This window comes from Vipera ursinii, assembly GCF_947247035.1.
Source record: "Vipera ursinii genome assembly, chromosome: 12".
Lineage (NCBI taxonomy): Eukaryota > Metazoa > Chordata > Lepidosauria > Squamata > Viperidae > Vipera > Vipera ursinii.
The window spans coordinates 879,266-899,202 of NC_139525.1; the positions used below are offsets into that span (position 1 = coordinate 879,266).

Sequence of the window (19,937 nt, forward strand, 5' to 3'; positions counted from 1 at the left end):
CAAGGAGGCTCTCTGACGTGAAACCACAAGACGACAAATGCACCTACCTGATATTGAGATACGTTAACATCTGCAGATTCTTAATGGCTTCAGGGATAGATTTGATGCAATTGTGATACAAGTTCAACGTCTCGAGCGGTGCAAACTGCCACACATCTGGAGGGATTTCAACAAATCTGTTCCTGGAAAGATCTGAAAAGGGAGAGGAGGAGGAGGTATTTTCAAGGCCCATCCTGAATGAGAAGAAGCCCCCCAACTGGTAATCTGCAGCTGCACAATTCCTCCCTTGGAATGAGAGGCCATACGTGGGAAAGGGTTGCTTTTGGCTAGGATGCCGAACCCAACATACAGGCAGAGCTAGCAGCTTACCAGGACCTGCCCTTCTAGGAGGAGGGGACAAGCATTCCCCACTGTCCGCTCTTCGCCCCAACCACCCCTTTCCCCTCCAGCAGAAGCTGGTCCCTTCTGAGCAGCAAAGGCCATCTCGGTCCTCCCACCTTCCTTCAGACTGAAGGGGGCGCAACCACTTAGTTTGGCCTCCCCATTTCTGCGTAGCCTCATCAGCCTCCTCCAGGTGAGTCAGGGACCTATTATCAGGGTTGGTGTTTGTTTGTTCTTACAAAACCTTCTGAACGCTGTGTGCAAACGAATGGCACAGGACAGACAATATTAGGAAAATCTGCTGCTGCTGCTGCTGCTGTTCTGCACCATCCTCTCCCAGCAATCTGGAGTCCCATAAAGCCAGTCTGTGAAATAGCCATATTGTCTTTGGAGAAATGCCTTCCTAAACGCTCCCTGCTCCCCCCCCCCCCGGTCAGCCTGCTCATTTCGTAAGCCTCTCCAAACAAAGGTAAGGAACCAGAGCCAGGACCTGAGCCCCAATGAATGCAACCGCCACAGAGATACAAGAGGCAGTGCAGGCCATCTTTGCCTTCATCCCTTTGTGTTCTTTGTTGTCACATGCGCAGCCAGCACAAAAAGCTGATTAATCCTTCCCAAAGTCACCGCTTCCCATTCCTTGTCTGCAAATCGCGGCAAAGTCTTCATTCTGCCAGAAAAAAAGGGAAGCTACTTCCCTGTTTCACCTGCCAAGAATTGTGGCCTTGCATGGACTTAGAAATCTCACTTACACACACAAAAATTATGCAATAAAATACCGTTTACTAACCCTCCTATTGAAATACTATCAAATTTAATAAGCTACACTCCTTGAGATATTTAGGTGGAAAAGATTTATTGACCATACTTGACTCTAGCTGCTCTAGTTAGAATAAATACTTAGGAATGGCCAAAAACAATGCTTTGACTATATTAATACCAAACCTAAGTACTTTAAAATCCTCAATGGAATAAGGAGGCCCTCCAATGGCACCTTGAAACTTAACATTAAGAAAACCAAGATCATGGTATCCGGCCCTCTCAATTCCAGGCAAATAGATGGGAAAGAAACGGAGGTAGTGACAGATTTTATTTTCCTGGGCTCCAACATCACTGCAGATGGGGACTGTAGCCAAGAAATTAAAAGACGCTTGCTCCTGGGGAGGAAAGCCATGGCAAATCTAGACAGCACACTAAAAAGCAGAGATATCACCCGTCAACAAAAGTGCGTATATTCAAGGCTATGGTCTTCCTAGTTGCAATGTATGGCAGTGAATGTTGGACCATAAGAAAGGCTGAGCGCCAAAGAAATGAGGCCTTTGAACTGTGGTGCTGGAGAAGACTCCTGCGAGTCCCTTGGACTGCAAGGCGATCAAACCGGTCAGTCCTGGAGGAGATCAACCCTGACTGCTCTTTAGAAGGCCAGATCCTGAAGCTGAAACTCAAATACTTTGGCCACCTAATGAGAAGGAAGGACTCACTGGAGAAGAGCCTAACGCTGGGAAAGGTTGAGGCCAAGAGAAGAAGGGGACGACAGAGAATGAGGTGGGTGGATGGAGTCACTGAAGCAGGAGGCATGAGCTTAAATGGACTCCAGAAGATGGAAGAGGACAGGAAGGCTTGGAGGAACGTTGTCCATGGGGTCGCGATGGGTCGGACACAACTTCGCAGCTAACAACAACAACAACCAATGGCACCAGGAAGCCTCTCCTTGACAAAGCACATTCAGCAGCAGACTGAATGCCACAACCCCCCCCCCCCGAAAGACTAGGATAATCTCCGCTTGGGGTCTTTGAATGCTGGCAGTTTCATGGAAAGGGGAGGGCAACTTCGGGGACCTGGCACAGGCTCCAGTGGGACACAAAAGTTGCTGTGTGGTCAAGTTGGCTCCTTCTACTGTTGAGTTCCTCCCTTCACTGGGGATGTATCTGTTTGACTGCATGCAACTATTCTGAGTATCCTTGAGTGGCTAGGAAAAAAATTGGAGGTCAACCTAGCTGCAGAAAAAGGCTTGCTAAGGGGAGGTTCACTCACCTAATCAAACCTTCTACTCTAAGACCTTCATAGTTTATGCAGACTAAGAGAGAGAAGCCCTACACTAACACAACAATCTGCATTTCCCACTTGGCTTGAAGAAGATCTCTGAGAATTCTTCAGGAATTGCAGGGCTGGGTCTCCTGCTGGACTTCCCACAATTCTCAAAATTATTGCTGGCTAGAAGTAGAAGTGCCTAGAAAAAAATGTTCTTGAAATTTTGCATATTATTGCCACCAAGGTAAGAGCTAGGGATCAGGGGAACAAAAATCTAGATTTGAGAAGAATAAATGCCCTGAGTATCTTGCTGCTGCTATCAAAAGATCAACTGGATCTTTCACTCCAAATCTACCAACTCTAAAAAAACCCCTGCAGCACATAAACTCTGCATTTGTCACCGGAGAGACAGCCTTGCAGCTTCCGCATAACTGAATACATCTTCGTCAGCGCTCGAGCCTAATTAGCTTGATCAGGTTTTCATTCAACCAATTAAGTTCAGATTTATTCCTTTGCATGGTGCCAAACCTACCAGCCACCAGGATCAGAATCAGAAATCCATTTAATCTTAGTACTCACGAAGCAATGAGCAAAAAGAAATAAAAATAAACCACCAGCAATAATATAATTAGGTGCAAACGTTTAATGGGGAGGGAAAAAAAGATTTTGCACATTTATAGCACAATCCCATGTGCGTGTAAATTCAGGAGAAAGTCACATGGATTCAACTGCGTTCCTTCATAATAAGGGTGTGTAAAATTGCAAATCACATGCAAATTTGTTGGGAGGTTCTATTTAATATGATCAGGCTTAGTTCTGAAAAATAATATGCAAATTAATGAAGTTAATCAGAAAAGTCTTGGCTTGCTTTGCATTGCAACACTGACATTCCCCACACAGCAATTTCTGCAGTCCACGTTCCTAGCACTGGTGACCCTGGTATTATCTTTGTTAATCAGCTGAATAAAAGCTACCTAGTGGGAAACAGCCACAATAGATTAGGGTTAGGCAGGATGAGAGAGAACAGAACAGAGGTCTTCTAGTCCATACCCCTGCTCAAGCAGGAGAACCTCGACCATTTCAGACAAATGGTTGTCCATGTGAGCTGGAGTTTGGTCAGCAGTACCTCCTCCTAGAGTACAGCCAGGACTCGGTTCGGCTGCCACTCACCCTACCATGGTATTGGGGGTTGAACACAAAAAAGCTGGCCGGCCCACCAGCTGCAGAGCGACCCTCATTCGGCTGCTGTTAAATTAAAAGTGCCAGAGTTACAGAGATCGCAGGTTAAGTAGCAGCCCTCTGGCCAGGATGCCAGCCCTTCCAAGGTCACCAAGGCCTTCTAGAAAGGCCCCCAATTTCCCTTTCAAATGCAAATCTCCATGCCCTGCCTCATCTCCACAGAACAGACATCATGCGAGGTGCCTGCTACCCAGTTCAGATGGAGCTCCTTCCCTGGCCTTTGTTCCAGACTAAACCCCACATTAGTAACAGCTCTCCCATCGCCTTCCTAATGCAACCTGACAGGCTGGCAAGCAAAGCGTTACAATCCCAGAGAAGCCCTGTTCGCTGCGGGAACAAATGGGAAAGAAGCATAATTCTACGCTTTCCCAAATCACCAGCGCGTTTTCTTCCGGCTCAGGCCTTAAAGCGGAGGCCGGGAACACAGCGGGCAAGCACCAATGGTCGGTTTCAGCATTTCTTTGCACGGCTACTCAAAAAGCAACATTTTGGTAAAGAGTCCAGCACACTGTCTTCTTTGAAGACAAAAATATCCCACCTATCTCTCTATAAAAGGCTGAATTTGTCCAACCCGAGTACAAAGGCAGATGTCATGTCCCAAATCTGACATTTTAATTACAGAGAATAATTATTGTTCCGAATGCAGATAATGCTGGAAAGCTTCTGGGGTGTGAAAAGAGCTTAAGCAGCTAAATTACAGCTCGGTGCATTAAGTTCAGGGTTGCTTCTTTCTGTTTGAGGAAACTGAATTCAGGCTGGATTTTCCCCATGGTTCAACTGAAGTCTAGCATTTTCATTTAGCACAAAGGGGATGGAGGAAGAGAAACATTTTTAATCCATATCCAGAGGAGAAGCTATGTTAAGTATGAGAAGAAACAAAGAGTCTTGAGGCACAGCAGGAATCTTATGCTATAAAACATTTTCAGCCTTTAAAACTCTTTTTAATATACCGTATATATATATATTCACCATGCTCAGCCGTGAAGCTGAACGCATATATATTAATTCATTTACAAGGAGGAATATCTTTCCTTATGGCTAAGGTTTAAAGCCAGGATTTGCTTTTGGCATATGCAGACCAAGAACCCCAGGACAAACTCTAAGAAAACCTAAAGAGAAAGGCCTAGTTCTCTACCGTAAAAAGAAGCAGGTCAGGGAAGGCGTCCCAATGCTTCTTTGCTCTATCATCCTGAGCTACAATCGGGGTTTACTGTGAAAAAGCTCGAAGGATTATGCAAAAGGAGGACAGCAAGCAGAGATTATGACCCAAAGTCTACCTAGCAGAATTATTTAGGAAATTGCATCCGTTGCCCTGAACTGATATTCTGGAAATGGGACCACCTTAAATCTCCAGGGCACCTTGCAATCTTCTGGACCTCCCTTGGACCAACCAGGAGAGGCACTCTTCTGCAGCAAGCCAGCCTTCTAGCTTTAAACCATGGACTTCCACCCTCCATCCCCAATGATATACGTTGTTGACATGCACGCTGCCTGAGCTGAGGTGCTGTTATAGTTTTTCTCAGCAAGCCTTGCATGCCATTTCCAATTTTGGACCCCATTGCCTTAAATCGTGTGACAAGACATTTCTTTAATGTTCTCTTTCTAATAAAGGAGAATATTTGTAGTTCAGGGTTGAAATGAGGGGTCCTTGATGCTCTCTGGGCAGATCTGCTTGAGAGCTACTGGTCTGGGGCAGCACTAGGGCCTGGCATTCCTCCCACAAAAAAGCAAACAAAAAACCTCCTCCCGAGTTTTATATCCAAACCAGGCAGCTACATCATTCAACGCTAGCTCACCATCCCAGCGAGTCTCTAATAACCGCCGGCAGGTCCTCTGCTTTGCTCTCTGGGCCTTGAGGGAAAAACTGCCTGCAACTTTTAATTTCGCCTCTCTGTAATTACCAGCCTTACAAGTCCTCTGAAAAGAAGGAGCCTTCAGGAACCCACGTTCTATTCCTGTAGAACAAACGAAGGCGCGGGAAAGGAGCCTCCCTGGAAGAATGAATCTGCCAGCATAGTAACTGGCAGCTCCGGCTTTTGCCTTCCGCTGGATAACGGCCTTTAAGATTTTGTTTTTAAAAAATGCATCCCAGCAATGTCTTGGATGACCTCTGCGCGGGTGTGTCTTCGTGGAGAGATCCTCCAGGTGAACCCTCCTCCGCATTTATTACTATGAGATGTATAGGCCGCCTTCCCCTCTGGCAGAGGTCTCAAGGGGAGCAAAACAACAGAACTGAGTAAACTTTTAAGAGAGATACTTTAGCAATAAAGTCATTACTAATTCAGATGACCCTGACAAAGAGGTCAGCTTTGCCGGCACTTTTTCCTGAAAGGAAGTTAAGATTACAAATGAAACAGACGGAGAACCAAGGAATCTCCAAAGACATAAAGCAAGGAAGTACATTTCAAAGCTTGGCAACAGAACGGGAATCCACCATGTGTCGTCCATGCTTCTCTGCTTATTATTAATGATGTCTTAGATTTACAGATGGAAGAATTTTGAAAACGGATTTTACTTCAAGCTCAGCAAGGCCTGACAATACATGGTTTTAGGTCAAATCTGATTCAGGGGTAGCTAAGGGGGTCCAACTTGACTTAGTTCTCAAGACCAGACAGAGGCTGCAATTGCTGAGCCTGAAGATGTCAACGCTCTTAACCAGTAAGAAATTTACCAGCAATTATGCAAACCGTAATCTAATTCAGCGTCTCTCAACCTTGACCATTTCAAGATGTCTGGACTTCAACTCCCAGAATTCCCCGGAGTTGAAGTCCAAATAGCTTAAAGTTGCCAAGGTTGAGAAATCTAATTTTTCATCTGACACGCTCGTGTTTTCAGAGCAAAAATTTTCTGATGCTAAACACAGCAAATTAGGACTCGACAGAAACCACCACAGCACCGAGAGCTCTACTTTGCAAAATCACTTCTGAGGAAGAGAAAAACAAAAGGATAGCTTGAACGCAATTTACATTTCCGAAGGCTAGCCAGAGCCAACTTATATCCAACTACCGAGGCTTGCGTAGTATAACAAAGCGGTTTTGACCATTAAAAGCCGGCACGCAGGTTTGCGGAGCCTGCTTCTTCACCTTCCGTCATTCGGCTGCAAAACACACTTTCCCAATTGCTCCCTTGCAATCCCCAGCCGTCGCTCTCCGTGGGCATTAGAGGCAACTGCTGCTGATGGGAGCCTCCTCCGTCTTCAGACTCATCTGCTCTCATCCGCGCCAGTGACCCGGCCTGCTGCTCCCCCTCCCGCAGTTCCTGAGCTCTTCTGCCCTGCCCTGCCTCCCCCCCCCACCGCCCCGCCTGGCATCGCCTCCTGCCCGGAAGCCGGACCTCTCCTGGCTTGCGCTGGCCGGCGGAGGGAAAGGCCGCCCCCCACGTTGCAGGGCAGCCCTCCCGGCCCCCTCCCCGGGGCTGACCGGCAGGAGGGCCCCCCAGCACCCCGGGAGCCCCCCCGCCAACGGCTGCCCGTCCAAGAGCGCAGGGACGCAGGCAGGCAGGCAGGCAGGCAGGGCCCGCGGGTCCGGGCGAGGAGGATGGGTCCCGGGGCGCCTGGGGGCGGCGGCGCTCACCGGCCTGCGTGGTGTCGCTGAGGTCGTAGGCGGCGGCGGCCGAGAACTCGCGCAGCTTCCTCCCGCTGAGGCAGAGCCGGCCGGAGCTGCCCGCCTCCTCCAGCGTCTTCTCCAGGCTGCGGCCCGGCGAGGGGGCGGCGGCGGCGGAGGCGGCGGCGGCGGGCCCGGTGGAGAGCCCCCCGCCGCCCCCGCCCCAGGCCGGGAAGGGCAGCGCCAGGTGCGGCGGCAGCCCCGGGAAGGCCGGGCCGGGCTCGGCGCAGGGCGGGGGCGGCGGCGGGGGGGGCGGCGGCGCGGGGGGGGCTCCGGGCGGAGGCAGCGACGAGGACGCGGGGCCGCCCCCTCCCCCGCCCCCGCCGCCGCCGCCGCCGCCCTCGCTGCTGGCCGCTGGACCGCCGCCTTGACCGGCCGCCATCGCCGCCGCCGCCCCGCCACAATAATCGCGGCGGCCGGCTGTGCGCACGCGCGGCGGCGGCGGCGGCGGCTGGGCGCGGCCCGTGCGCAGGCGCGCGCCCAGGAGGCGGGGCCGGAGGCGGGGCTTCGGCGACAGCGCCGGCGGTCCGTCCGTTTGCGCCTTCCTGGGCTTCCCCCTCCCCCTCCCCCTCCCCCTTCTGAGGCCGGGAGGGGGATTCGGAGGGATGGGGGGCGTTTCAGGAGCGCGCGCTTCTCAAAGCGGGTGGGTAACGGAAGGAGGAAAAAGTCCGCCGAAGCGGGGCAGACGCGGACCCGGGAGCAGTGGAAGGGGTTGGCCGTGGGGTCCCGCCTGAGACCGCCCGGGGAAAATCCTCCTGCTGCCTCCGCTGCAACAGCCCCGCCGATCCCCCCTCCGCCCTGGAGGGAAGGCGTTCTCTGGTTCTGCCTCTTTTCAAGGGCTGCGCTTCGTTTCTGGCTGGGGAATTCCGGGGCTCGCGAGCCCACGCGTGCTAAAAGTTGCCAAGTGGGAGAAACGCTGGCTTGGATTGTGCCGGTGTTGCACAACCAGGAGCGTTTCCGAAAAAATCCCCACGCGAGACAGCCGCTCCAGGCGTTTAGCATGGGGACCACGTTTATAACAGATACGGATAAGTAGATTTCGATCGATGTACGTTTCGCGGGAGGGTTCCGACTACCCCGTAGCTCCCCCTGGGCTCTGCACATCAAAGCAAGAAATAAACCCTTGGAAAATGTCCTGTCCTCTGTGCAAAGCTGAAAAGGTTTAAAGTCGGTTTGTGACCACCCCCCAGAAATTGCACGTGTGCTCTGGTCCTTACTCCCAAGTTTGAGAAGCCTGGTTTAGTGTATTGTGTGAATCTGGAATGTCCATAAAGATGGGCGTTCGCTGGAGCAATCTCCCGTCGAAGATCTGCAGGGATTGTAACCTTGTGAGGTAGACTAGGCAGGAAACACGACCAGATGAATAATTCAACTTTATTGTAAAGCTACATTATCAGAATACTGCAAGCACCACCACCACCACCCCAAACACGCTTTTGCTATACAGGCCGAGAAACTAGGGGGCGGGGTGGGGGTTCAAGTGGCTTTCTAGATTTTTGCAGGTAAGATGTGGAAGCTGGATGTTTAGGGCATCTCAGATGATACATCCAGAACAACTGAAGACCGAAAAGCCAACATTTGGTAAGGAGATAAGATGTTCTCCAGTATAATGCAAACTTGAAACTTTTTAAACTTCACTGGGTCAACTCTGGGACACCCCCCCCCAAGTTCCCTTAGCTTTCTCCAGGTTAAATTGGGACCAAACTCTGATGGCCATAATAGCTGAGAAATTCTGTAGGGCCAATTATGTGGGGTGGCAGCAGGCTGGAAGATCCTGGTCTCCAGTTCCCCTACTTGCAAGTCTCTGCACCTTTAAGAGTAGGTGGTCCAACACCTGAAGCAGGTGAGCTGTTCCTCTAACTTCCCTCCAGGACAAGGCCCTTCAACTGCTTTTTTGCTGTGGTTAAAGGCCCAGAATCAGAACTCTAAAGAGGCTTTGAGAAAAATCTGGAGAGACTCAAATACAGAAATCCAGAGGAGTTTTCTGGGGGGGGGGGAGCCCCGGAGGCTGAAACGAAGGTTTTCCCCTGTCCAGCATCCAGCCTACAGTAAAAATGGTGCTCAGGAAAACTCAGCTACACCCAGAGGACACAAGCACAAGGCTGCAGAGCAATTCTTCTCCCAGCAGGACCAGTCCTATAGGTATCCAGGAGGGGCTTAGCCAAATAATTAGGATCTCATTGGCAGAGAGAAAATCACCAAAGGGCCTTATTTGTTGGGCAGAAGCTATAAGAAAGCAGCCTGACGCATTTATGAGAAAAACGGCTGGGTTGTTTTTTGTGTGTTTGTTTTTTGGGTGAAGATACAATGGATGTGGAAAAGATGTCAGAATACCTTCCGGATGCAGCTAAGTGTACTTTATGCATGGATGTGTTCCATGACCCGGTGACTTTAAACTGTGGCCATAATTACTGCCAGGCTTGCCTCCAGAAGCACTGGGGAGGCGCTCAGAGCAACGTTGTTTGTCCTCAGTGCCACCAGAGTTTTGATAATGTGACCCTGGTGCCCAACAGGCAGCTGGGGAATGTCGCCTGGCTTATCAAAAGGCTGCAAGACAAGGGAGTGTTGAAGAAACTAAACCAGGCAATTTGTGAGGCCCACAAGGAGCCGCTGATGCTCTTCTGCCAGAGCGACCGGGCTTTCCTCTGCTCCAAGTGCCAGGAGTCTCAGGACCACAAGGACCACGCGCTTGCTTCCCTGGAAGAGGCAGCCCATAAGGCCAAGGTAGGGAGGGTCTCCTTCCCGCTTGCAGTGGACTTCGTGGTTAGGGAGGCTGGCCTGGGTCTTGTGCAGAGTAGTTCATCTGCTCTTGTGACTTCAAGGCAAATGGGTTGTCTGGGAACACCTGTTGTATTAAGGTTTGCTTGACCCTGGTGAGTTTAACAAGCTACGTGGGTTGAGTTCATAGATCCCATTTGGTCAACAAACAAGCCATAGCCTGGGATGTTCCGTGGTCCTGCTTCAGCTACACAGAAGTAGCTCAAACGTTTGCTCTGAGGGCAGCAGCCAGTAAGGCCAGCAACTTTATAGGAGGAACGTATATACACAACTTTGCACTGTGTAGAAGTTTTTTTGTACTTGTGTGCAGGCATCAGCTGAGGAGGTAGCTTGCCTTCTGACCGAAATTCAGAGCGCAGCCAACTAAACGGCTTCCTCCGGCCTGGTGGTAGCTTTGCCAGGACCACCCAAAAAATGCTCAGGGCTGGGAGGGGTCTTGATCTGCATCCCTCCAGGATCAAAGTTGCAGTAACGGCTTATTTTTTCAGACTGAAGTCCACGTGTTCCTGAAGGTTCTGCGAGTTCAGAAGGCACACGTCCGAGACACCTTTGCAGAAGTGCACAGGGAAAGAGAAAACCTGGTGGTAGGGCCCTTGCTTGGCTTCTCTTTGGGGAGGGGCCAGGGCTGTGGTTTCTGGGGTGGGGGAGGGTGTCTCCTTCCTTAAGAGGGCTTTGTTTTGTAGAAAATTATGGAGCTTGACAATCAGAGATTTGGCTCGGGATATAAGGAGATGTATGAGGTGGTGAAGACGGTTCATCTGGACCAGATGATGGCGGCCAAGTGGATCAATGAACAGATTGAGGAAGAGCTGGCCAGGCTGGCACAGAAGCACTATGAAGTCCGGACCTTCACCAAGGAGCTGGAGATGAAGTTTGAAGAACCCGCCTATGAATTCCTGAAGGTAGGCTGGTCGGGAGCCTCCAGGAATTGGGAATGTGAAGTGGGACGGAAGGGTGCCCTTCAAGAGACGCAGCCTCTTTACAAGGTGAGGTGTTCGAAAGCAGTGGAGATTTGGCCATATTCCCTAAGCAAAAGCTTTGGACTCTGTGATGGCTTTTCCTTGGAGGCGGGGGTGAGGGGGGGTTCCCAATTAAAGGGGACTATTTCTGCCTCTCTGCTTTCCCAGTAGAAAGTTCACCCAGGAAAGAGGTTGGACTTAATGGGGGGAGGGGAAGACTACCACCTTTCTGGGGTCCAAATTCAGAGCCTTTAATGCAGGAGTAGCGTATCATCCGACCTTGGCCACTTTGAGACCTGTGGACTTGCAACTTCCGGAATTCCCCAGCCAGCCATGCTGGTGGGAAATTCTGGGAGCTGAAATCCACAGGCCTGAAAGCGGCCAAGGTCGGAGGACCCCCTGCTTCAATGCTTGCTTTTGATCGAAAGGGAGGAGGACCTGGCTTGCTTTCAGCACTTGCCATTAAGCCTGTTTTATAGCCTCTCTTTCCTGTCTGTCTTTCCAGGACTTCAGAGGGGTGATGGCCAGGTAGGTAAAGCTTCCCCCCCCCTTCCTTGCCATGTTAGCTCACTGTGCTCCACACAGAACTTCAATATGAGGAAACTGACTCCTTGAGTGGGACCAAAAGGTATTGAAAGGATGTGGGCTGCATCCAGTAATTGTTCATGATGGCTAATCCCCGATTGGAGTTTAGGGCCAGTATTTCCTGCTGGAGCTCAGGAGGGCTGCTTTTTAAAATGCTTTGTATGTAAAATCAATAACAATTTAATCCTTGTCACGGACACGAATTGCAGGCTGCAGTCATTATTGGTCCACAAGAGGTAGTAACAAGGTAGTTGGCATATTGCACCTAACCTGATTTAGGTTAAATGGCTTTATTTTAACTTAGTTTTGTTGCCTAAAGTTTAATGTCTGCTTCATAGGCTGAGTTCAACGCGGGGAGGGGGTTGTAAATGACAGTTAATTCATACCTCTTCCTAACCCCAATGCAAACAAAATAATACAATGTAGTGCAATGTATGAGAATATTCTACCAACCCTATTTTCCCTCTTCTTCTCTTAAAGCTGGGGCTCCTTCCAAAATCTGACTATTCTTGAGGCACATTATTTCTCCCTTTGCTCTACGTGGAAAGATTTCTGATTTGTCCTTGCACAGTCCTGGGCAGTGAAACTCTACAATCTACCTGCTGCTCACAGAACCGTAAAGGTTTCCTGCCAACTTCTGGCAGGCAGATAATCCTTTCCCTGCTGGGTGTCTCTAGGTGCAAAGAACTTCTGGCTCAGCCTCCCGAAGGACACCTCTCTCCCTTCAAAGAGAAAATGTGGGATCTCGCCCTCAGAAGCCTTTTTGTGAACAATACACTGAAGAGGTGCAGAGGTAAGGATTTGCTCAGGGATGGGCAGAGCAGTTTCGGGCGCCAGGAGGACACACGGAAAGCCCTGCCTAGCAAATACCAGGAAGCAAAGTTTAGGGAACTGGGGGAAGGCGTGAATAGGATGCCAAGATTTATTTCAGGGCAGGCTCCAGCAGTGGGCAAATAGCAACTTGCAGTGCTTTGCTGCACCCCCAGCATTTCTTGGGCAAGGGCTGTAAAGGCTACCTTAATGCAAGCCCTACGAGTAAATGTAGCACGATTGAGAGAAAGCCTGTCCAAGGGTTTTGCTAAATCTGTTGAACAAGCCATGATTGGTTGGACTCGGGTAAAATGGGCTAGGTGAGCAGAAGCAGACACACGTGAAGATGGCCACTCTTGTGGGGCTGCAGCACTGAGAGCCCTTGGCCAGACAGACGGAGGGCGGTGCCTGAGAAAGCCAAAAGAGCGTTTTCCTTTCCTTGCTAACTGGGGGGAACTGCAGGCCTCTGCTTTCCTCACCTTTTCTAAAAAAGATTGTCTTGCTGTTTCTCCCCTCTTTCTCTCCAGATGCTCTTCCCCTGGTGTCCGTGGTGGAAAGAGGTGGGTCTTAATGGCCTAAATCAGAGTGGCGGGGCTCCAAACTTCTCAACTTTAAGACCTTGTGGACTTTAGCTCCCAGAATTCCCCAGCTAGCCTGGGAGACTTTGCTGTGAACTGAAAGCCGCCTGATCACTCAGAGAACCGGGAAGCTTCCCAAGTCTTGAGCCACCAATTGGGAGAAGAGCGAAGCCGCCTTGGCTGTTTCTGCTGGCTCCTGGGTCATTCCTGGGGGGAGGGCGGGGAGGGGCAGGCAGACTCACGGCCACCGCTTGCTGCCCCTAGCAGCCCCCGGGTGTAGAGGGGGGGGGCTTCCTCCTGCCATGCCTGCCGGCTTCCAGACCTGGAATAAGGGTTGCCCCCTTGGGCCAAGATGTGGGACAAAAGCCAATGCTTCTCCAGGGGTATCTGGACTACAACTCCCAGCAGCCCCAGCAATCAGAACAAAGCTAGAGAGAATCAGATTTAGCCCCCTTGCTGGGTGGGTGTCAACTTGTACCCCCCCTCCCCGAGGCTGCTCCCCTTGCCCTTTCTGACACGTGTCTTTCCTCCTCCCCCCCCAGCCAACGTGAGCATGGACCGCCTGACGGCCCACCCCCACCTGCTGCTGTCGGGCTCCAAGAAGATCGTGACCCACGACGCCACCCCCAGCGGGCTGCTCCCGGGCCGCCGGGCCTTCGACACCACGCCCTGCATCCTGGCCGAGGAGGGCTTCGCGGGCGGGCGGCACTGCTGGCAGGCGGAGGTGACTTCGAGCGGCCACGGCTGGGCCTTCGGGGTGATGAAGGACTCGGTGGCCAGGAAGGGCCCGGTGAGGATCTCGGCCGACGACGGCATCTGGGCGCTGCTGCCCGAGCACCTGCCCCCCGCCCAGCGCCGGCCCGGCGTCGGCAGCTTCCGCCTCTACCTGGACTACGAGGGCGGCACCGTCCACTTCTTCGACGGGGCGACGCGGGAGCCGCTGCTGCTGCTCTCCTACGCCGTCTTCCTGGGCGAGCGGCTCTTCCCCTTCTTCAAGCTGGAGGAGCCCAACTCCCAGTGGCGCATCGTGCCCTGAGCGCGGCGGGCAGCAGCCGGCCGGTCTCTCGCTTTGGGGCTCCAGCACCGGGTGGGGGTGGGAGATTTCGCGGAGGAGAGGGGCGCCCTCGGAGCGCTTCAAGGGGGAGCCGGGCCACGAGTTAGAAGGTGCAACGAATAAAGGTGATTGAGTTTTCATCTCGGAGCTTGGCGGCGCTTGCTTTCTCGCCGGGACCGGGGCGATCGAGGGAGGAGCGGGGGAGGGGATGAAGGGCTGAGTGGCCGCGACCCCCGCCCGCCGCTTCCTGGCTTCGGCCTGGCCGGGCGCCCTGGGCTCCGCTCCCGGGAAGGACCGGCAGGAAGCCCCCGGGGCCCTGGAGGCGGGGAGGCCGAGCGCCTTCGCTGAGGGGAGAGCAGGGCCGGGAGGGAGCCGGGGGAAGGCGGCTCGGAGCGGCGGGCGGGCGGGCGGGCGACCCCCGGGGGCGGGGCGCTCGGGGCGGGGGCTGGGACGTCCCACGGCGGCTGGACCTGCCCTCGTCCCCGTCCGTCGCCAGCCATGGAGGTGCCGGGCGTCGGGGAGCAGGAGCCGGAGCCGAGAGCCGCCGCCCCCGGCCAGGAGATCGACCTGTCCCTGGGTGAGATTTCGGCTCCCGGGAAGAGCCGGGCCGCTTCTTGTGGGGCGCGGGCTGTCCTCGCTTGGGGACAGATCAGGAGGCGAGACGGGGGAAGCCGCAGCTAAGACGCCCCCCGGCTGCCCTTCAGCCGCCCGGGGGCAGCCACACGGGGGCGGGGGGCGTCGGAGAATCAAGGAAAGTGCCCCGGCTCCCCCAAGCCCTCTCCCTTTCCCACGCTGTCAAACCCGGGTGAAACCAACCCCCATCCCGAAAACGCGTACTTCAGCCAACCCCAATCTCCACCACCACCACCCCGCCCCGCGGCTGTTTTCCCCCTTCATTTTTCTGCCTCTTCCAGACTCCTCCAGGCCTATCCAGGCACTTAGGTCTCCACCCCGCTCCTCAAAGGGGCATCTGTGACCTCTGCTGCCCCTCCCCCTCCCAAGCGCCCAGGGCCAGAAATAGAGCGGCACCCCGCCAGCCCCTCTCTGGAGGGGGATGAGCCAGGCTGCCAAGCATTTCCCTGGCACGGACTCTGCTGGGCACATCCAAGCCCTCCTTAAGTCAGTGGCTGGAAATACGCTTTGCAAGTCAGAAAACAAAGCACCCCCCTCTCCTTACAGCAGCTGCCCTGAAAGGGCCAAAGCTCCTTGTGCTAGCAGTTTAACAAGGGGGGAAAGTGCCCGGGTCCCCCCCCTCTTTCAAAATGCTTGGGGCACTATGGCCGATCTGGCTTCTGATAAGCATCCTCCCACTGAAATGCGAGGAGTTTTGTTCTTAACCAAAGAAGAAGATTTACCGTTATGGTAATTGACCCCTTGCAACCTGCCCTACCTCTCCCTGCTGAGCTGCCCTGGGGGTGCCAGGGAGAGTGAGGGGCAGCCGCCTCTGTGCCCTCTTTAGATGACATCATCAAGCGTAACCAGCAGGCCCAGCCCAACCGGAAGCCCTGGCAGCTGAAGACCCGCAACGGGGCCTCTGGCAACGGGAGGCTTCGATTCCAGAGCTGGGGCCCACCAACCCTGCCAGGTGGGTGGAAGGGACCCGAGAAGGAGAGAGCCAGCCAAGGGGGCTGGGGCCCTTTGCTCTTTGGAGAGAGGCCTCCCCTGCGAGGGAAGGCCGAAGGAGCTGGCATCGCCACACACAGAAAATGGACTTCAAAATTGCTGGCAAAAGATACAGCAGCAGAGGGGTGCCGGGAAGCACATCCAGCGGTGTACCTGGGCTGTGTTAGGGGGTTCCCCTTGGGGCAACTGGATTTTGGGTGGGCTTGGCAGGTATTAAAGGTCCCCGATTTTGAAAAACCCAGAAGCAACCCGGTCAATGAAAAAGAAGAAAGTCTTGGGGTCTGGAGCAATTCCTGCCAAGAATGGGGGGGGGGAGGAGGTGTCAAACACTGGATGAATCCCACTAGGGCAGGAGGTGGAATACATTCTACCCGGCAACCCAAATCAAAGGCTGGCATTTCCTTAGGATTTCCCAAAGGATTTAGGAAGCCCCCCTGGACCAGGAAGCCCTTCTGGAGCAGGATAAGCACCCCAGGCCCAAGAGCAGCCGGGCAGATGCAGGGCAGGAGCCCCCTCAATCGGCCAGCCTTGGCCCAGCAGGTAGGAGCAGACCCCCCTTCCTCACCCCACCCTGCCAAGGGGCTCCGGGTTGACGAAGCCCAGCCCTGCAGAGGCCAGAGCAGCCGAGGTGGTAAGTTGCTGGGCGTCTTTTCCAGGACAAGTCAGGGAAAATCCCCCCGGACAGGAACGGTGATGGAACCTCCCCGGACTCCCAGCCAGCAGCAGCCACAAGAGCCGAAGCCTTCAAAGCAGCAGGGGTCTCTCTGCCATTTCGGAGGTGGGTGGGTTTAGACGTGATCGCCTCTGAGTTTCCACGAGGCTTCGGCGTCCAGGCGAGGTGGTGAGGAGAGGGCAAATGTGAGGCCCTGGTTGAAGGCCCAAGGAGTATGTCGGTGTACCCCCAAACTTGGGAACCACAAATAGCAAACTTTGTGCACACCTTGGTTCGGATTACAGATTTGAGAAATTTCACTGGGGACGCTTTTCTTTCTGCCAACCGCAGACCCTTCCGATTAAACCAAGGACGAGCCTTCCTCCAGAGCCAAATCAAATTTAACTTCAACAAACGGGTCAGTTTTCTTTCTTTAGCATTTTTCCAATGGCGTGTTTTATTTTCCTTCACTTCTTGCACTAACTCTGAAAATTCAGTCCCCATTATTTACCCATTTTAAAGATGAGGAGTTGAGGCATAGGCAGCTGCCTTACTACTGGTTTTCCCCCCCTTCTCTGCTGGAAGCATCCAGAAACATGTGAAAGAGGTCCAAATTCTACCAGTTTCCCATTGTTTTGGAAATGCTGCTCAATACGGTCTGGCCTGTGCCTTCCACAATTGCTGTTTCATGACAAGCTGTCTTTGAACATGGATGCCGCATTCATCCATGTATTTGTCTAATTCTTTTAAAATAATCTAGGCGGGTATGTGACCTGGAAGTCTTCCTGTTTCAGCCATTTAACAAACCGTTTTGTTTTCATTTTTTTATTCCTGCCCTTCCCGTTCCTTCAACAGCGAATCAAGCCCAAAATGGAGCAGAAACTTTCGAGGGTGGGAAGGTAAATAACCATCAAAGAAGAGACCTTGTTCAACTTGGTCATTGTCTACCCGGATTAGTGATGGCTTCGCTCTTCTGACAGGTGGAGAACGCAGCCCGGTTCTGGAGCCGTCCTGACTGTCTCGGTGTCCAACCCCCAGGCAGGCCACCCCCAGGGGTACGTTTCCTCCTTGGACACTTGGACTTCGGGGGCCCCGGGACTGTGAGTCTTGGACCAGTAGCTCTTTTACGTCTGCTTTGCCTCTGAGGAGGATGTCTGTGGAGATTCTCAACCATCTAGGTCATGGTTGTCCCAAGGATGCTTTTTCAAGAGGCAACTGGACTTTGTTTTTCCTTGAAGATGTTTCTCTTCTCATCCAGGAAGCTTCTGCAGTTCTGACTGAACGGTGGGGAATGGAGTATAAATCTTTCCTTTCTCCAGCATTCTGTCAGGTTCTTGGATGAGAAGTGAAACGTTCTTTCAAGGTAAAACAAAGTCCCGTTGCCTTCTGGAGTGATCTGCAGGAGGACTTTTCACTGGCAAGCAAGGGAGGCACCAAAGATTTTCTGCAACACACATAGGCCAGGGGGTTGCATCTCTGAATCCTCACCAGCTTTGACACCTCCAGGCAACCCTTGGTGTGGCAGCAGGTGAAAAAGAATGACGTGGCTTGGATTTCAGGTGGCATGCAAGTCCAATGAATAAATAAATAGATTTTGAAGGATCAGATTAATCATCAAATGGGACGGCCTATTTTTTCACGTCTCTGCAGTCCAGTGTTTCTCAGCCTTGGTGACTTGGAGATGTGTGGACTCCCAGAACTGTCTGGCTTTTTTGCAGGCCAGGAGCAAAGCGACCCTTCCTGCGAAGGTGGAACAGCCAGAGCCCACAGCTCCGCCGGCAGCCGAGAGGAGTGACGCTCCGATTCAACTTCCGGGCTATGGCTAACCAGGTAGAGAACTCTCCCAGGCCAGAAATGACCCCACAGGAACCCTGAAAGGAAAGGAAAGACAGGGCTGGGCACCCTGAACACTTTTTCCAGATGAGATGAAGATCCAGATTGGATATTTTGGGGCTTAAGCGATGGCTGCGCACGTGTGAGAGATTGGGGCCATCAGTCCTATCACCTGATGCTTGATGGAGATGGCTGATGTGACCTTCAGCAGAAAAAAGGAAAGAGCAGTATAGATTCCCAGTCAATTCTCTGGGCACTTTGGCGATCTTTTCCTCCTGGAACTGCCTAAGCGTTTCCCCTACTCCATCAGGGTTTCTACAAGTCCAGTCTATGCAGCTTTGCAAAGAAGGAACTGGATCAGACAGACAGTCCAGTCTTGAGAGTTTAAATAGGGTTTTTCATCCGTAGCCTCCCTGACAAAGGTTTCTGGGAGTTGAAGTCCCAGAGGAAGGCCTTTGGGATGGGGAAGGTTGGATGAAGCTAATTCCCATTCAGGGAGGGATCCTACATGCACATCTGGCTCCTATTTGGGGAGTTTCCTCTTACCTTTTCTCTACAAACGCAACTTGGCACCCATTGTGTCTTTCTTCTTTAGACCAGCGTGACCCTGAATGAGCGATTCTCTGGGCTGAGGCACAAACGCCATTTTGTGGCAGAACGCAACGCAAGCCGGATGGTCACTCTGCCGTAGCCCCCTTCCTTGATGGAATCAGGCCAAAGCAGGAAAGAGGTCAGCCCTCCAAGGCCACCAATTGTCTGGGACTTACCTGGGATGGCCCTCATCAACCGCAGCTGGGGAGGAGCCTTCTCGGTGGAGAGGGTACCCTCCAGAGATCCCATTTTCACCTGACAGTGGCTCCATTCTAGACTGGCCAAGCCTGAAGGCACCTGCTGAGGGAGCTCTCCAGCGCTTGGTCCTCCCCAGGAGAAGGCTCCATCCTCAGCGTCTGGTATCTCCATCGCTGCCTCTTCACAGCCTGATGTGGGTGGGAAGGAAAGTCCTTTGTTACTACCCAGGGTCACGCGTGTGACTCAGCTGAACCCAAAATTCCAACGGTTGCTTGTTTATTTCTTTGTTTGGCCTGGAAAGCCCTTTTTCAGCCTTGTTTTGAGGCACCCACGTCCACCGGATTGGGGTGATGACGTCACCTCTGAAATGCAGTCCTGGTGCAAATGATGTAAATTGTGCCATTTATATAAATCACATCAAGGGGTGAGGAAGTCGGGATGTCTGATTTCATCACTGTGTCTACCAGATGCATCTTTTGGGAGAGTTGTGTCAAATTTTAGTAAACTTTATCCTTAGAAGGAATAAAGCTGCTTTAGAATCTGAATGAGTGGGGCAATGCTTTGCAAATAATTGAGGGTTTCCTTCTTGAAGCTGTTTTCCTTTAGGTCACACTTTTAGCCCGTTTACTCGTGAGCCACAGATGATGCTGCATTGATTTTCACCTGCACCTGCAGCTGCCTTTCCCATTTTCTCTCCCTTGGCTGAGAATGAGGAGAGGGTCCAGCCCAGAGTCCGATGCACTGCTCGGACATGGACGGGGCTTTCTCCTGCTGGCTGCAGAATGGCCATCTCAACGCTCGGACCTTCCCTCCTCCGTCAGGTTGTAGTCCCCCAAGGGCCCCGTTCAGGCCCTTCCATTGCTGCTTTCCTTTCAGCAAAGCCACAAGCCTTTCATCCGGATTTCACTCATCCTGGTGCCTTTTTCTTACCTTGGTTTGAGAGTCATAGCATTTAGCAAGTGGGACAGCCCACCTGCCTCAGCCCCCCCCACCCCCACCCTAAGCAGGACCTTCATTGCCTGTGGG

At 52.7% G+C, this 19,937-nt stretch overlaps 3 protein-coding genes across 14 annotated transcripts in view; 2 read left to right on the top strand and 1 right to left on the bottom strand.

Annotated features, from left to right (window-relative positions):
* The window catches only part of LRCH2 (leucine rich repeats and calponin homology domain containing 2), a gene marked incomplete at its 5' end in the record, with an annotated part of 30,867 nt that extends 23,235 nt beyond the window's left edge, over positions 1-7,632 (bottom strand). For all 12 annotated transcript variants that reach the window (XR_014493572.1, XR_014493573.1, XR_014493574.1 and 9 more), the window contains 2 exons: positions 48-192; positions 7,221-7,632. Coding sequence is in view for 3 of the 12 variants with exons in the window: in XM_083371762.1 (XP_083227888.1) it covers positions 48-192; positions 7,221-7,632 (557 nt within the window). The remainder of the gene's footprint in view (positions 1-47; positions 193-7,220) is intronic.
* A 1,839-nt stretch (positions 7,633-9,471) lies between these two features.
* LOC310646075 (zinc finger protein RFP-like) lies at positions 9,472-14,083 on the top strand. The gene is made up of 7 exons (XM_083372278.1): positions 9,472-9,974; positions 10,517-10,612; positions 10,712-10,930; positions 11,493-11,515; positions 12,250-12,365; positions 12,910-12,942; positions 13,503-14,083. Exons 1-7 carry the CDS (start codon positions 9,558-9,560, stop codon positions 13,994-13,996), a joined length of 1,398 nt encoding a protein of 465 aa, XP_083228404.1. The 5' UTR covers positions 9,472-9,557; the 3' UTR covers positions 13,997-14,083.
* A 379-nt stretch (positions 14,084-14,462) lies between these two features.
* On the top strand, positions 14,463-19,447 carry LOC310646128 (UAP56-interacting factor-like). Its single transcript, XM_083372376.1, has 9 exons — positions 14,463-14,591; positions 15,474-15,599; positions 16,044-16,177; positions 16,294-16,415; positions 16,641-16,707; positions 17,145-17,188; positions 17,270-17,344; positions 18,008-18,119; positions 18,718-19,447. Exons 1-9 carry the CDS (start codon positions 14,513-14,515, stop codon positions 18,811-18,813), a joined length of 855 nt encoding a protein of 284 aa, XP_083228502.1. The 5' UTR covers positions 14,463-14,512; the 3' UTR covers positions 18,814-19,447.
* The last annotated feature ends 490 nt before the right edge of the window (positions 19,448-19,937 follow it).